Source organism: Siphateles boraxobius, unplaced genomic scaffold (genome assembly GCF_051911475.1).
Source record: "Siphateles boraxobius isolate OS27281-9 unplaced genomic scaffold, OSU_SipBor_1 6, whole genome shotgun sequence".
In the NCBI taxonomy this organism is placed as follows: Eukaryota; Metazoa; Chordata; class Actinopteri; order Cypriniformes; family Leuciscidae; genus Siphateles; species Siphateles boraxobius.
Window position 1 is genome coordinate 18,809,981 of NW_027509186.1, and position 17,613 is coordinate 18,827,593.

A 17,613-nucleotide genomic window follows, 5' to 3' on the forward strand; every position below is an offset into this window, starting at 1 on the left:
ATATCTTGGTTTAAGAATGTTTAGATATTTGTTTTGGAAAACAAGACAACATTTTTTTTTTTCAAAAAACTTTTTTTTGGTTAACCCTACATTATGGGTAAATGGTAAATGGACTGCATTTATATAGCACTTTCAACAGACCCATGGCCACCAAAGTGCTTTACATATTGCCTCACATTCACTCATTCATACACCGACGGCGGTGTCAGCCATGCAAGGACAAATTGTCCCCACCACAAAGATGGCAATATCTTAAAATCTTGTCTTTGTGGGGCATTTTTTGTGGTCCCCTTTAGGAAAACAGCTTATAAATCATACTAAGGGGTGTATTTTTGACAATGTAAAAATGCAGAAATGTTTTGTTTAGGGGTAGGGTTACATTAAGCAGAACGAAGATGCAGATTTTACAGTATAAAAATCATTATGTCTATGGAAAGTCCCCATAAAATACGAAAACCCCAGTGTGTGTGTGTGTTTGTGTGTGTGTGGTGTGTGAAAATAGTGGGAGTGAAGGTACTGAACAATGTGTTTTTACTTTTCTTTTTTTACTGTCTCTGTGTGTGTGTGTGAGACAGGTCTTCGAGGAGCTCCAGGATATTCACTAGAGCAGGCCCATCATCTCCCCATTGAGATGGACTCTGTGATTGGTGGGTTTGAATTGTTTTGTTGTTGTTAAATACTTTATTCGGTCCCAACCTTAACTAAATTCAGAAACAGTTGGTTCAAACAGTTGGTTTATTTCCCTGAAAAGTGTCCCTGTGGTGCTTTAAAAACATTGCTCTGTTTTGATCAGTATTCCAACTAAATCAACACAGCAACCTTGATTCAACCATACCATGAGATTAGGGTGGGACTCTCTGTTTCTCCAACCAATAGCAGATGTGGGGAGTGTTTGGAAGACTTGTTAGAAAAAAGTCATTTTTGCAACATGTTTGTTATGTAGTGTCTGCTACCGAAAGCTTAGGCAGCTGACTCTTTGCCTCGCTGCCCTATCAGGCAATGACTTTATAGGCAGCGTTTGTGCACAAAGACACATTATGAAACTGATTTCGGACAGACTTTTGAGGCAATGTAACTGTTTAATTATCCACAGCAAAATAGAGAGAACTGGTGAAAACTTAGCAAATATTTAATGACTACAATAGTAATTCCTGGCTAGAAATGACATGAGAAGTGGAAAATGTTCACTTACACACAAACTGACCACCACCTGCAATTTTCAGATGCCATCTTTATTTTTTAGCTCAACTGTCACAAAATGGAAAGCACAGGATTGTGGGATAAGTGACAATAAATATGTTTGAATGTTAAACATGATTTCTATTTAAAATAAATTATATCCTTTTTAACTTTAAATTCATCAAAGAATCTTTCAAAGAATTATCTTGAAGATTGTAATAAACTAGACTTTTATTATGCAAGACATTTTTTTTAATCAAATGATTTCAAAACTCTGTAAATGTCTATTCCAGCGAACAACTCGGGCACAAACAAGCGACAAATCACTGACCTGGTTGACCAGAGCATTCAGATCAACACTCAGTGTTTTGTGGTGACAGCAGATAACCGCTACATCCTGGTGTGTGGTTTCTGGGACAAGAGTTTCCGCGTTTACTCGTCAGACACAGGTAAGAGACACTCATTGGACATTAAGGTAGTAGCTCACCCAATATGTAACTTTTTGTCATCATTTACTCACTTTAAATAAAAGTATCCTGAAAGTAGTCCATAGTTTGTACTGTGTGTTATACTTCTGTAGCCATATGATGGCTTTGTGTGAAATGTAAGTCGTTTTTTACTGTTTATCTTCCCCTTCAGCAGCCTGTTAATTCTCTTCAACCGGATCGAGTCAGTGAGTTTGTAGATCAGTTATGTGAACTGATTCAACTGATTCATTAAAAAGATCTGAAAATAATTATTTGTTTACAGATACAAAGTTATGTCATGAAACTCTAGATGGTGCAGTCTGATAGGTCCTTTACTCAATCTTCTGGCAATCGCATCATTCTCTATAGGGCACAGCTGATTGGTTCCTGCTGTATCAGTAGCCAATGAGCTCGCTGCTCAACCTTCAAATACTTAGTCAGCATTTTCTGTAGCAGTGCAGCGCTTTCCGAAACCCTCCACCTTCCCCAGCTCCACCTGTATAGATCTGCTACACGTAATTCATGTATGTTATATTGTACAGCAGCAGCATATCTTACTTTCTCAAAGCAGATTGTCGTGACTCGTGTATGTATGTATTGGTAGTAGCAAGTCCCGTACTTACTCTGCAGCAACAGCAATAACCAACAGGAGAGTAGCAGATCTATTCCGCCAAGACCAAACAGTTGTCATGACAAAAAATGTATTTCACTCAAGAACTCTCATGAAATGTTATTAGAAGACTCTTATAGTGCAATTCTGTGATACTTTTATGGTTCTTCTTTGTAATTGTCCATCCCCAGTCTTCATTCACTTTCATTACATTAAAATGGGTGGACAAATATGTGGTCTGACCAACATATTTGTGCTTTGAATTGTCCGTGTGTTTGTTTGCAGGCAAGCTCACTCAGATAGTTTTCGGTCACTGGGACGTGGTCACATGTCTGGCACGCTCCGAGTCTTACATCGGAGGCGACTGCTACATTGTTTCGGGATCCAGAGATGCCACTCTGCTGCTCTGGTACTGGAGTGGGCGGCACCATATCATAGGAGACAACCCTAACAACAGTGAGTAACAACTGAACCTAAGCACAATTACATCAATATTAAGCATACTACATTATACAATCATCCAACAAGAGACATACATATTAGATGTTACATTAATTATGGAGGAGATTATAAAAGCTCATATTCTGGCCAATATATTGTAATTATTATTATTATTTAGTTAATTTTTTCATTTTTATTTTAATCACTGTAGTAACAAAAGCTATTATTGCATTACTAATGAATGCATTACAGCTCATAATTGTTCCAGGTTTCCTCACTACTGAATCTGAAACCAGAAAGCTTTTTTTTTGTAACGCAGTGCAAACACGTTAACAAGAAAACAAGCCTGCACGTCTGAGCTTGCTTTTTTATGCGTTTTGCAAGAAATCTGTGCATTTGCACCATTGGTTTGTATTAGATGTATTGTTTTCTGAATGTGTCATGAGCTGTGGTTTAGCAGAGCTTGTTCTCTAATTAACTTCAGTGATGCTCAGACAGTTCATTAAGGATTTCGGCTTGACTGCCTCCAATTAGCGAGGTACAGCCTCGCTCCTGTTTTCAGTGCAGAGGAAACAAAACTCCCATGATATTCACACACAACTGCTCACTGTGTGCCCTCACAAAGGCGACTAATGGTCTGTGTGCTTAAAACTGGTGGGAATTATGAACAAAGAACTATTTATATATTTAATGATGAATAAACCTAACAATGGCAACTTTATCGAACCCACGGTACACAATCTGGCATCATTATGTCATATGCAATATGATAATGTAATTACAGAGTAATTTCTGAGTAATACTAATGAACACTATTTGTATGTAATTATTATTTTTTGAACAGCTTAATAATAACTAAAAATAATAATTGATATTAATATTAATAATTAGTACTATGTCATTATTAATATTTACGTTTCATTACATGTAAAAAAATCTAGTTCAAATTAATGTTTGTAGAGCAGTGATTTTTAAAATGGCATCTAATGGATGAATGTTTTGAGCATGTCCTCTCGGAAATGAACAGTCCCCTCTAGTGGTGAATTTCAGAAATTCATTTTTCTTTTTTGATTTTGTAAGCATACAGTATATAATAACAGTGTTTGTAGAAGGACCTGAGGCAAATCTTCCACAATTACACGAACGTGACTCCATAATCCTCTGGTGATCTAAAGTTAAATGCAGAATAATTTTTATAAAAACAGACATTTTTTATGTTCCCTCATTATATATTCCAGCCAGAATACTTTGAGGTTGTTAAGACGATATCAGTGTAGCATGAAGTAAAGAAAAGCAAACCCTCATCAATGTGTTTTTGTGTCAATGATAAGTTCAGCTGTGCCTCATCAAGCATCTTTTTCATCTGCTTCTCAGTCGGGACAGGAACTTCCATGAATATTCAGCAGATATTCGAGCACCAGCCCCCGCGGCACTTCAACATGGTGTAGAAATTGATTTCACAGTTGCCCACGAAAGCTGAAGTGTGTCTTAAATGTGCAATGATTAAAATCCCGTCCGGCTCAATCAAGGCCCCGGTGCTTCACGACCCCAGCAGCCGTTCTCTAATTTACACCTCTTAATTGTGTTGCTGAACTGCTGGGGTTTAGCGCGAGGGTTTCGAAGGGCCCTGGTGCGGACTGATTAAATCTTTTGTGGTGAAGGTGATCTGGGATCTCCCGAGGGATCCAGTCCTGACACGCGTCCCCACCCAGATCACTGACAGATGCCAGACGGGCCCCTGTGGGGAACTCGGTGAACACGGAACCGTATTGATCAAGGACTGAGTAACCTTTGATTGTTCGCCAACTTTAAAAAAAACATCTGCATCACGATCGGTCATTCTATTGATTCCTGGGTTCATTTAACGGTGTTCTGAATGCAAAGTAATGGCACGCGTCTAAATTATGTGAAAGGTAATGCACTTAGTGTTAATTAAACATTGAAAAGATCCCAGGCATTTAACGGGATGAACCTGTAGTTGTGAGTTCTCCCTGTACAATATTATTAGCTTTGTTTTAGAAATCCCTCTGCCTGCACATTATACAATACACCAATTAGAACATGTGGCCACTTAAAGTCAAGATTTTATCACTAGAGAAGAACTTCATAATTTATTAAAGAAATTATCATAGAAGCCAGAAAATCAATACCATTTTTGGAACGATATGTATGACTTTAAATTAAACTGAGTCTGAGGAGAATTGTATTTGTTGCTTTTACCATGCAATTGCAATGAATCGTTACTGACTCTTTTAGGCTTCATAAAGGACATTAAAGCATCAAAAAGTAGTCCAGAAGTCTTCTGAAGCTCTATGATACATTTATGTGAGGAACAGACCTTTCAGTAGCCTGGCATGCCAGACCTACATCAAGATGTCAGGTCTGGGAACTCTCCATTGGCATGCCTCAATCCGAGGGACGGGATAAACGGTTCTTTCAAATTCCCTCTGCACACAATAGGATAGCGCTACAAATGGTAAATCGACTGCATTTATATAGCGCTTTCACAGACCCAATGGCCACCAAAGCGCTTTACATATTGCCTCACATTCACCCATTCACTCACTCACTCATACAACCAACCAGAGCAACGAAGAAGGTGACGTAGTCAGAGCGACAGAGTCAGAGTGTGAGCTTCTTTGTTCTTGTTTCAAAGAAAAGTTTAACTTCAAATCGTCCAGAGTCGCGGCCAAAGCCGAATCGAAAGACCGCTATTCGCCAGCAGCAGCCATTCTCTGTTTTCAAGTAGCAGTGAACCGTCGCAACTCTCGTCATTATGTTAAGCCCGCCCGCCGAATCTATACACGATCTGATTGGCCTGACCAGTTTTTGGTTTTTCCAGCTCTAAAGTCAACGGAGAGTTGCTAGACCACACTGGCTGCAAAATAATTTTTGCTGCCGCTAGGGTGCATCTAGATTTCTAGGCTAACCTTTCAGTCTTATGTACTGAAAATCTTGACATTTTGACATCAGCTCCTTGCCGCATTCAAGTAAGGATGTCTGAGTCACGAACAAATGCGTTTGCAAAAACAAAAACTTTGAGTTTGCTTGCAAAATATTTTGTGTTCCCTTGAGAAACTTTGCGTTCGCTCGCAAAATATTTTGCGTTCCCTTGAAAAAATGTGCGTTCACTTGCGAAACATTTCGCTTTCCATCAAGAAACTTTGCGTTCGTTCGCAAAACATTTTGTTCCCTCAAGAAACTTTGCTTTCGCTCGCAAACCCTTTTTGCTCAAGAAACTTTGTTCACTTGCAAAACATTTTTGTATTCTCTCGAGAAACTTTGCGTGCTCTTGCTAAACGGTTTGCGTTCCCCCAAGAAACTTTACATTCGCCTGCAAAACCTTTTATGCTCTTTGCGAGCAAACTCAAAATTTCTCTGTGGAACGCAAAAGTTTCTGCGAGGGAACAGTTTCTCGGGGGAACGCAAACGCATTGACAAATAATTTTTCCTCCATCTTTTTTTTCCCACCACCGTGTCCCTTTTGGGGCTCCATATTAAACTGATCAAAAGTGGCAGTAAAGACATTTATAATGTTAAGATTGATGAAAGAATCCTGAAGAAAAATGGTAGAGTTTGGGTTTGTTCATCACTCAATGCTATTGAATAATATATTTGACTTATAATCTAGTATGTGAGAAGCTTTCAAGCATCAAAAAGGGCGCAAAAGCACCACAAAAGTCGCAGATAACAGCAAAAAAGCATCTATTATTTGGAACTTTAGTGGTGCTTTTGCACCATTTTTGATGCTTGAAAGCTTAATTTCCCATTCAATGTAATAGCATGGAGATGTGTGTCCATTGCATTATTTAAATTTCTCCTTTTGTTTGCCAAAGAAGGGAGTCAAATGTGTTTTGTATTACATACTGTACGCACAATGAAGTAAATGATGACAGAATTTTGGATGAACTAATCCTTTAAACCATTGAAACACGCACACCTTCTCCAAAAGCAATGTTTAATCCGACCAGAAACATAATGTTGATCCCCCTGGCTAATAATTACTGTTTTGCTTCCTCACTGCACAAATCAAGCTAATTACACCACTGGCCCCGTTTTCCTTACGGTTGAGTTGCTTCTCTAACTCACTGCAGTGTGTACAAATATAAGAGTGTGTTCAAGCGTGATGGGTACAGACCCAAGAGGGCGAGCACTTTAATGACTCTACCTGTTATTTCTCAAATGAACTGCTTCGGAAATTGAGGCAGTGGATCTTATAACAAGGAAAATGTAGATGTGATAGGGATGAGGATGTATTCCACACAGTTTATATCACATCTTGGCAGAATGTAAATTAGTTTTTCCACTTTTTCCAAAATGAGCCCTTTCATGGCAGCTGACCAGCCGGTGCTGACGTACGACAGGTGTCTTTAAATGACCTCATATCACCTCTTCCCTCCCCCTCATCCATCATTTGACAATGTATGGGGTCCGGAGGCTGTTGGGCCACTGCCGGTGATCATTTGGGGGGGACGTCTCCTTAAGCAGATGTTCTCTAGGGCACCTGACCTGCTTTATTGGGATTTCCTCACATCGGTTATATCGTGTCTGTGGACTTGTGTAGTGTTGTGACTGGAATTACCTTCCAGACACAGTCAGAATAATTGGTTTTGGTCACATGCACTGTAAGAATCGGCTAAAACTAATCCAGTTGCTTTTATAGCAGTTTAATAAATCATATTAATTATGTTTACATCAGGATCTAGAGAAGGTGCTACTATTTTTATTTACTTTCATTAATTGATTTATAATTGAATTTAAGTTTTATTATAATTATTATCATCATTTAAATTTTATTTTTGTAATATCGAATTATTGAATTGAAATGAGGCATTTATTTATCGCTTTACTATGTACTACTGTAGACCCAAAGCACTATACAGTCATATCTCCTTAACCATCATTATCAATTAAATTATATATTTTAAAATCCTAAAAGGATAAAAATCCTTCTTTTTGTGCTTTTATTTATTTATTTATGTATTGTCATTTTCATTTTATATTTCAAAATATAATGCCTCTATTTATTTGTACCTATTTATAACTTTGCTTATTTTTTGTAATCTGTTAGTAGAAGTACGTATTATTACTTTTTAATTACTTTTTATATTTCTAAATCCTATTTAAGTCAAAATCCTAAAAGTATAAGACAACTAATAAAAATGCTTCTATTTTAGTATTTGTTTTTTTTAATTCATTTTATTTATGTAGAACAGGGACATTGTACATTAATCAACATTCATGGAGGTAAATGTACCCACATTAGCCCCAAGGCTTGTTTTCATCGGTAGTCCCTTAGCCAGATGTTATTAGGCCTAAAACTAAAGGCCTATAAATAATGTATTTATAATTCAGTTTATTTTTGTAATCTATTATTATTACTACTTTTATTATTTGTTACTATCATTTTAATGTTATATTTCAAAATCCTAAAGACAAAATCCTAAAAGTCTAAGACCACCTGTAAGAACACTTCTCTTTTTTTCTATTTATATTTTTTATGTATTTACTTTAAATTTATATTTCAAAATCCTAAAATTGTATGCGTTTAATTTTAGCCTGTGGTCTTAGACTCATGGATCTGCTGCATGCGTCAACTCCATTAGTGTTGATGTTGTTATATTTCAGTTTGCTGCTGTGTGTTTCCTGTGCTAATGTTTTTAATCTTAATTTTAATTATAATGTGTGTTTCCTGTGCTCATTCGTAGGTGATTACCCAGCTCCCCGTGCGGTTCTGACCGGTCATGACTATGAGGTGGTGTGTGTGTCAGTGTGTGCTGAGCTGGGAATTGTAATCAGTGGAGCAAAAGGTGAGTTAGAAGAGCATTGTGGGATATGAAATAATATGAGGCAGTGCGTAATGCCACAAGAGAGTCACTCATCAGACATGTGTGTTTGCCAGAGGGGCCGTGTCTGGTCCACACCATCACCGGGGACCTTCTGAGGGCTCTGGAGGGTCCTGATAGCTGTGTGCTTCCCCGCCTGATCTCCGTGTCCAGTGAGGGCCACTGCATCATCTACTACGACAGGGGGCAGTTCTGCAACTTCAGCATCAACGGCAAACTGCTGGCCCAGATGGAGATCAACGACTCCACACGTGTATGTTCTCAACTCTTTGCTTTATCATACACATGATGGTCAGGTTACATTGATACTAAACATGCCAGTGTAAAAAGAACCATTTAGATTTCTATAGAGGGTATGCGCGTGTCGTCACCGTCAGCTGGAGTGACTGCGGTTACGCCCACTGAGTGGCAAAAAGACTGACGGCCGTTTCGCACCGCAAGCGTGAGCGGCGCTTGAGCAGCGCGTCAGCGTAACTACATCGTCACTGCAGCTGCGCGAGAGTATTCACACTGGAAGCGTTTGTACAGTGTCACAGCAGCGGCTCCAAAGCTACATATAAGCGAGCAATTATTTACAAAGACAACTATACATTTGTTTTTAGAAGTAGGTAAACCATATAAATGGTAAACAACAAAACGACCAAGAAAACAGCTCCAATCTTGTCGTTTCAGTCATAGCCTACTTTCAATATGTTTACAAGACTGCAAACTCCGCGGATAAAAAAAACAAAAAAACACACACACACACACACACACACAAAAAAGCACACTCGGGTTTGATCTGGGTCGTGCTAGCCTATGTAGCTGTCTGTGTATTTCATAAACTAAAAGAAAGTTTATATATAATATTTTCTGGCTAGTTTACATTATTTATTTTTTTATAATACACCATACTTTCACCCAAACTGAATAATTAAAAACAAGTTTAAATGGGTAGCTTCAATCTTCTATAAATATTTTTGAGTCTTCATTTTCTTTTTTTGCCTAGGCCTACTCCAGTTCTTGTTAAAACTCACTAGACATGCTTATTCTGTGCATTTTGGGCACTTTTTGTGTGAAATCAAATTTATTTTGTCCATCAAAAGTGTGCTTTCACTTTAATTGAGAGTGAGCAGCGCAGCAAAAATAGACTCGGCCCCGAAACCCCCGCTTCACTGGTGCTCACGCAACGCTCCTGCTTGATGCTCACACGCTGCTCCTGCTCCAGGTGTGAATGCACTCATTGTTTTACATGCACGCCAGAAAAAATACGCGCTGCTCACGCGCTGCTGACGCTTGCGATGTGAAATAGCCGTGAGCGGCAGCATTTGTTTTTATGTATTTCCCCGGCGTCGAAATCAGGCACATATAAATCTCAGGAAACATGATTCCTGGCTGTATTTCAAAATCCATGGATCACTGGATCTTTGGTAAGTTGTAAGGAACAATATATCGAGTCCAACCTTTAGTTTAAACCGATAATCGTTTGTTTTACTCGCGTTTTCGCAGTTTCCCCTATTAAATCCACGCAGCAGCTCTTTTGCCACCCAGTCCGGCTGAGGGGTGCGTGTTCCGGCAGGAAAGTGACGTCAATGCATTCTCTCTAGCAAAGCCTCAGTGGTCTAGTAATGTCATATGGCAGAAGTCGCATTACTGTTTGTTGAGAAAAAGATGAATTCTGAAAGTGAATTCTGGTAAATTTATCCACTTTTCAACATGATAAGATTGAATCAGTAGACAAAAACACATTTTGGAAGAAGGATTGATGATGTATTGACTCATTATTTAAATTGTTATATTTGAACTAAAAAAGTTACATAGTTCACCTTTAATGAGCTTTATTTGATATGTGATTTCCCACACTCAGGCCATCCTTTTGAGCAGTGATGGTCAGAATCTAGTTACTGGAGGAGATAACGGGGTGGTGGAGGTGTGGCAGGCCTGTGACTTCAAGCAGCTGTACGTCTACCCTGGCTGTGACGCCGGCATCCGAGCCATGGACCTGTCACATGATCAGAGGTACACTTTTACTACACAGAGACATACAGCAAACCCTAAACTGCTTTAAACCTGACGTAGTCTCCTGTGTTTCCAGGACTCTCACCACGGGCATGGCATCTGGTAGCATCGTGGCTTTCAACATTGATTTTAATCGCTGGCACTTTGAGCATCAGAACAGGTACTGAGAGCGATCAGCCAATGACGAGCAGCTGCAGTCTCGCACGGTAACGTGTCGTTACGGGAGGCGACGTAGTAACAGAAAATAAGAAAACATATGGAATGAAAGAAGTAACACAAGGCTAGCTGGAGAAATCACAGCAGTTTAAGGGATCTCAGCTGCTTGAGCAGATGTATACATGTCTCAAACACGCACAGCAGCGATTAATAGATGATTATTTCTAAATGAATCAAGAGAGCACAGATGGAGGCCAGCAGTTTTTTCATCACAAATTATTTTATCTAAATGTCATCAGAGCCAACAATAGTCTTGTTGAAAACAGCCTCTTTACTCACAGTCCCGTCATTTGAACTGACAACAACACTTTGCATAGAGAACCAATAACAATATTTTTACGAGGTTTATTTTCTACTGGCTTCCAGCATATTTCACTTTCTTTCTACAGGCCCGCGGGAAAGAAAAGCTACATGAACAATAAATAATGAAATGTCCTCTCTCTGATGCTGAGCTCATGTGTGTAAATGCTATACTATTTCTTTCAAACTTGGCTCTGAGGCTGCTTTCTAAACTGTTCTGCAATTAAATTATGTTTGTCCTGTGTTTCCACGCATTTGATATCGACAAATGCTTTTTTGATATGATTATAAAGAGAACAAAAGAGAGAGAGAAGCTCTTGTTTTAATGTGACGTCCTGTAATGTTCGTTCAGTCATTCTCCTCATGTGATGATGAATGGTTTGTCTGTTGTGGATGTATTTAATTTCAAATTATGAACCAGATTGCATCTGGATTTCTCGATGGATGCAGCATTAAAGACTTTGTTTTGGTATCATGTGCAGTCCAGGAATACTCAACATTTCAAGCACTAAATGAGGATCGACGCTGATGGTGCTGGAATAGATCAACTGGGCAAATATCATTGTAATTATTGTCCAATTTTCCATTCAAAATTATATGGTTTTTCACATGTGAAAAGAAAACAATGAGGTTGTTAAACCAGTATTTGCACTTTTAACTGAATTTTTTATTTTAGCTGTTTTGCTGTATTTTCACATTCAAATACACCAAGTACATCTAAGAAAATATAATTTGTTGAACTCAGAATTTTAGTTTTTCTCAATATGTCAAAGTATTTTGAGGATGAAGAGGGTATTCTAAGCATCATTTGTTGTATTATTTTGCTGTCTTAAATTGTCTACTGCCATCAAGATCTTTCAGAATTGCACTTGTTAACAGAAAATAACGTAAACTCACTGCTGTAAGCAATACATTATGTACAATGTATGCACATCTTTAATTATATTGCATAATGTAAATCAAATCTATTACTCAGAGTTTATGGATAAAAAAAACTAAACTATTTTAATTGTTTTAGTGCAAATATGTGAAATATTCTGCTGTAAGAAGACAAAGCATTGAGTTTTTTTTTTGCCAAGCCACACCATAAATATAGTGCCATACTTAACATTTTATTTACAAGAATAGCAATTTAGATTTGATATACTGAGCAATGGTTATTTTTAAAACCTTAAAAATGAGTTTACCCTTAATGTAATTTTTATGTTGAAATGCCTCAGATTTTAAATGATTTATTTGATGTGAACAGTTTCCATCAGGAACATTGACATGGCAAGTAATGGTGCCTGCTAATTCAGCAGATATGTTTAAGTTAGTTTCTTTTTAGTTCAAACTGTTCAGTACTGTATGTCCTAGTGAATCATTGTGATGAAATGTATCAGCCTACTTTTTATTTATAATAAAAGATGATCAAATGTACTGCATTGAGTGCTGTTCCCTTGCATTAGTGCATATACAAATGCGCTACATGTGCATTTGAGAATAAAACAATATATTCAATCATTTGAAAGGGTTGGCCATTTCTTAGAGGCTAGCAATAGCAAGCTAAATTTAAAAGCATAAGATCCCACCCCTTCAGAGCGTCTCCAAAGTACATGAACGTGTTTCAGCAGAGTCTGCAAAGTGTCACGAGACGAGAGATGATGTTAAACTACCTCATGTTTCATAGCACATAATATTACAATAATAATTAACATAAACCATTTAAAGAGCACTGACCTGTCACACCTGACTGCTGCAGATAATTTCGCTGTTGATAGTTTAGCCATGGAAACACATAGTTCCGAGTCCAAGAACGTCACGGGTTGTCATCTCTTAATTATGTAATTACGACGTGGCGTGATGGCAGCATAAGATCATTGTTTTGGTTCAGGAGGAACTGTAAAAGGCGTCTGGGGCGCTCGGTGCATTTTTTTCTGGACAAGCAATTTTTTTACTTGGACAACTGTTTGACCGATTTACTTGTTCGAAGGACAAGCACATGAAAAGGCTTAATGTCGAGCCCCGAGTTATATTTTATATAGTATTATGGTTATGTGGCGAGCCTGAGTATAGTTTTACACATCAGCGTGTTTGGTTGCCATGCCCATCTCATGACTCGATCGCGAAGCCAGTGCTGAAGTGGTCTCATATGAAGCAGTCCGAGCGGCGTGGCAGCCGCTGCAGACACCATATGCCCCAGGAGCCTCTGAAATAACTTCAGTGGAACCGCACTCTTGCCCTCGATTTGTCTAAGGCAAGTCAGCAGTGACTACACGCGCTCGCTTGTAAACTGCGCGCATATGGCAACTGAGTCGATTTCCATATCGAGAAAAGAGATCCTTTGCACGGGGGAGAGGTTGCTCTTTTCCCAGTTGACCCAAAGGCCCAAACAGGCGACGTGCCAGAGCACCATATCCCTATGTTCGCAAACCTAGTCTTGAGAGTGAGTTAGAAACAGCCAGTCGTCGAGATAGTTCAGGATGCGAACCCCGTGTTGCCGGAGTGGCACAAGGACTGCCTCGACGACTTTCGTGAAGACGCGAGGGGACAGGGCAAATCCAAATGGGAGAACTGTGTACTGGTTTGCCTGCCCGTTGAAAGCAAACCATAGAAACGGTCTGTGTCGAGGAAGAATGGAGACATGAAAGTACGCGTCCTTCAGGTCGATCACTGCAAACCAATCCAGTGGACCAACACATTCGAAAATGCGTTTGGCTGTCAACATCTTGAAATGGTAGCCTGTGAAGGGTTCGGTTCAAGACGCGCAGGTTTAGGATTGGTCGTAACCCACCGGTTTTCTTGGGTACAATGAAGTAGGGGCTGTAGAAGCCGGACTTCATTTCGGACCCTTCGGACCCTCAATCGCACCCTTTGCCAGTAGGGTGGCGACCTCCATACACATGACAGGGGCACTGTCACCTACCATGGTATAGCGGAATCCCCGGAAGCAGGTAGGAGACCTTGCGAACTGAATCGCATAGCCGAGCCTGGGGTATGTGGGAGTTGAGGAAGCAGGTTCGCTCAGCCTCCGGCATATCAACCAGGATAAGCCAGAGGTGTCTTTCCTGGACCACGCATGTGGACATCACCTGACCCAGGGAGCATGCGGCCACCTTCGTCGCCCGTAGAGCGAGGCATGTCTGTGAGCACCCTGGCCTAGTAGACCTGGATGATTGCCATAGCATGCAGTGAGGAGGCAGCCTGCCCCGCAGCTCTATAGATCTTTGCCACCAGAGTAGACGAGAACCGGGTGTCAGAAGGGTGGAGGATTCCATTCCAGCCCGATGCTCGCGGCTGCTCGGGAAAGCATGGGTGTCAATTCCGGATCAGACTCGAGCAATGCTGGCACACCCGAAGGCGGCAGCACAGCCGAGTCTTCATCTCCGGAAGACTCCAGCCCACCTTGTGATGCGGCGATCGCTATCATCTCATCATCTGGAGCGCCGAATGAGATGCGGGGTGGGTCCAAAGACAAACCACCCGGCAATCCCATCCTGCACATTTGTGGGTTGCAGTGCACAAGAGGGGGATGTGGCCCGAGGAGGAATCGTCGCAAAGAGTATTCTTCACTCCACAATCATCTCCGACTTCGCTCTACGAGACGAGCTTCTCTCTCCGGTGTTGGTGTGACGGCGATCTGCAGCGAGCTCACAGTGCCTGCTAATCTGTGCAGTGATCTGCCAGAGTGTGTGTGTCTCCCTGTGCGCTCCAACATCGCTGAGTTTTTTCTCCTCTCATAAAAGAGCTCGCACGCGGCACGTCTTTATAAAGACGGCTCGCCCGTGCATTTCTGGTTGCAGCGGATTGGTATCGGACTCTGATGGGCCCGAGCGCTGTCTTTGATCATGCTTGAACAGCGCTCGTAGATGACTCATGTTCTCTCTGGAAACGTGATCATCGCGTCATATATGTGACCCGTCACAGAAACCAGGGACACAAGTCGGCAGCACAACTTTCGAGCAAAATGAGAAAGAAGAGTTTTTTTTCAAAATTGGTGATTTTCAATTTTTTGGAGAATCTGTTAATTGAAATCACGAAGAAGCCTCTCCATGTTTGAGATAGCAGTATTGGTATATTTAAAAGCTTACATTTTGAGGTTGAAATCGGCTTGTTTTCGGAGATTCTAGCATGCAGTAGGGGCGTGGCGTGTCATTGTCTGTGTGTATTTCCATACTGAATAACCCGGCGCTTTTGCCCCCGCCCTCCAAGTCAACCACATGGCTACTTATTATGCTGTGCTCTGGCCAGCTCTCTCTGATATCAAAATTCAATGAAGATGGATGCCGCAAAGATTGTTGCAGACGAGATGAACCGTCTGGCAGTTACACCGAAAATGTTTTCGCCGCACTTCGTGGGCTCGGGAAACTGAACCGGAGGTATGGGCGCAGCGCGCTCGCCCTCAGTGCTTCAATACGGCGGCTCGGCTCGCTGACAGCGGTGGCTGGCTGTTTCATATGTGACGGAGAATCGAAATAGAGGATGCAGTTAAGACCTTTGCTGCTGCGATGAAGGCCTGCCGTGCGTGTTTCTGAAATGTAAGTTAAGCTTCATTTGCTCTTTAGTCGTTATTTAAGATGCTGAACCTGCTGATGATATAATGTGCTTGCGGACATTTCATTTGTGTGTGTATACGCACATAAGAAAGTGGTGTAAAGAGATTTGCAACAGTAATTTGAGGAGGTGAAATGTGATTATTTGGAAAATTGCAGAAATGACTGCTTAAAGAAAAATGCCAGCAGGCATTTGCCTCCTACATAAACTTTAATATTGTTGACATTTTGGGCACACGAGCGTTGCGTACTATTTGCGCTATAGATATGTAGGCCTATGGCTTATTGGTCTTTGTTTGTTGTTGTTGGTTTTGCGTTATATGTATATGGCATATTGGTCTTTGTGTGTTGTTGCTGGTTTTGCGTTATACTGTATGTATATGGCATATTGGCCTTTGTGTGTTGTTGCTGGTTTTGCGTTATATGCAGGCTATATGGCATATTGGTCTTTGTGTGTTGTTGCTGGTTTTGCGTTATATGTATATGGCATATTGGTCTTTATGTGTTGTTGCTGGTTTCGCGTTATATGCAGGCTATATGGCATTATTGGTCTTTGTGTGTTGTTGCTGGTACGTTGCAAATAGAGGGGCAGCACAATTGTTTTTCGCCTAGTGCGGCAGAAGTGCACTCATTCGAAGTGTAAAAAAAGCTGTAAAGCACATGGAGGAGCTTTACAGGGGGTATGGCTTATCTAAATGAGATGTAAATGAGCCCTATTGTCACCCCCAGCAGCAGAGACAGGTGAGAACTGCACAATCTTTAGCTCGTTTTCTCCTCTTTGAGCTTTTTTAAGTGCCTACTTTAAAATGGCCACAACTTCTCCAAATATTATCAGATTTCCACATGTTACACATCGTTGGAAAGCTTGGATATTACACTCTCAGAATCTATGAATAACTCAAAATGCCCCAGAACCGACTTGTGTCCCTAGTTTCCGTGACTGGTCACATATAGGTCGAGACTCGGTGAACTCGCAAGAGTGAGAGTCCCCTCATCCACCACCCGATCTTCGGCTGAAGACCTGAGGGTGTTGGTCTGGAACAAGGCGCCGACTCTGTGTTCACGCCCCAGCCCCCCCTCTTTAATGACGGTGCCTGCTAGCGAATTGATGATTCCACGAGTCTACCCTCGGGTGGCCCGTGTGTTTTCATTTGAAGCTACAGAGGACGATACTGTGCCTGTAGCAGCATCACTAGGTGGGCTTGATTCTTCTGGAAATGACGACTCGTCACAGCTGCCACCCTCTGGTGTGCATACGGCTGTGCCTGAGTCTGATCCGGAGATGACGGCCATGGTTTCCCGGGACGATTGTTTTTGGGTAAGGCCACCGACGCGTCCACGGCAAACCCCAATATCTTTCCTCCCGGACGTGCATGATGAGATCACGGGATCCTCTTGTTGGTCTCATCCGCCTTTCCTCCCCTCAGGGGCCGCTGCCCATGGGTACACTGGGGTTCCCCCAGTTGAACGCTCTGTTGCCATGCTACTATGTCCTCAGAGTGCTTCCCCGGCGCAATCCTAGGCACCCGTCCAAAGCCTGTAGTTCTTTTCGTCTACACTAATCTGTGGCGAAATCTTATAGTGCCACAGGACAGGCAGCTGCCTCACTGCATCCCATGACTGTTCTGCTTGTCTACCTGACCCAGATGCTCATGGACATGCAGGAGGGCGGGACTGACCCGAGGCTTTTCAGTGAGCTGCGCGCCGCCACTGACCTTGCTCCCCGAGCGACGAAAGTGGCCGTATGCTCTCGGAGTCAGGTTATGTTCACCAGTCTGGGGCTGACCGGTCTGATGTGCACGATGTCGGGCGGACCCGTCTGCTCGACACCCCCATCTCCCAGGTCGGCCTCTTCGGCGGTGCGGTTGAGTGCTTCTGCCCAACAGTTCTCAACCACCCGTGAGCAGATCGAGGTTATTCTGCCCGACGGCCCCGCCGTCCGCTCAGATCCCCACGGTCTCCCCCCCGCCGAAGGCTCCCTCCCACGGTTCCAACCCCGCCCGTTCACCCGGGCCTGGCTCTGG

At 41.6% G+C, this 17,613-nt stretch overlaps 1 protein-coding gene across 16 annotated transcripts in view; it reads left to right on the top strand.

The window, feature by feature from the left end:
• The window catches only part of nbeab (neurobeachin b), a 292,102-nt gene extending 279,626 nt beyond the window's left edge, over positions 1-12,476 (top strand). For 9 of the 16 annotated variants that reach the window (XM_077208039.1, XM_077208041.1, XM_077208040.1 and 6 more), the window contains 8 exons: positions 576-647; positions 1,473-1,628; positions 2,542-2,712; positions 8,406-8,507; positions 8,600-8,796; positions 10,390-10,541; positions 10,618-10,701; positions 11,147-12,476. In XM_077208039.1, the coding sequence (XP_077064154.1) occupies positions 576-647; positions 1,473-1,628; positions 2,542-2,712; positions 8,406-8,507; positions 8,600-8,796; positions 10,390-10,541; positions 10,618-10,701; positions 11,147-11,183 (971 nt within the window). In that variant the 3' untranslated portion in view covers positions 11,184-12,476. Of the gene's footprint in view, positions 1-575; positions 648-1,472; positions 1,629-2,541; positions 2,713-8,405; positions 8,508-8,599; positions 8,797-10,389; positions 10,542-10,617; positions 11,014-11,146 lie in introns of those variants that run through there. The other 7 variants (XM_077208043.1, XM_077208054.1, XM_077208049.1 and 4 more) reach the window with 1 other exon arrangement.
• The last annotated feature ends 5,137 nt before the right edge of the window (positions 12,477-17,613 follow it).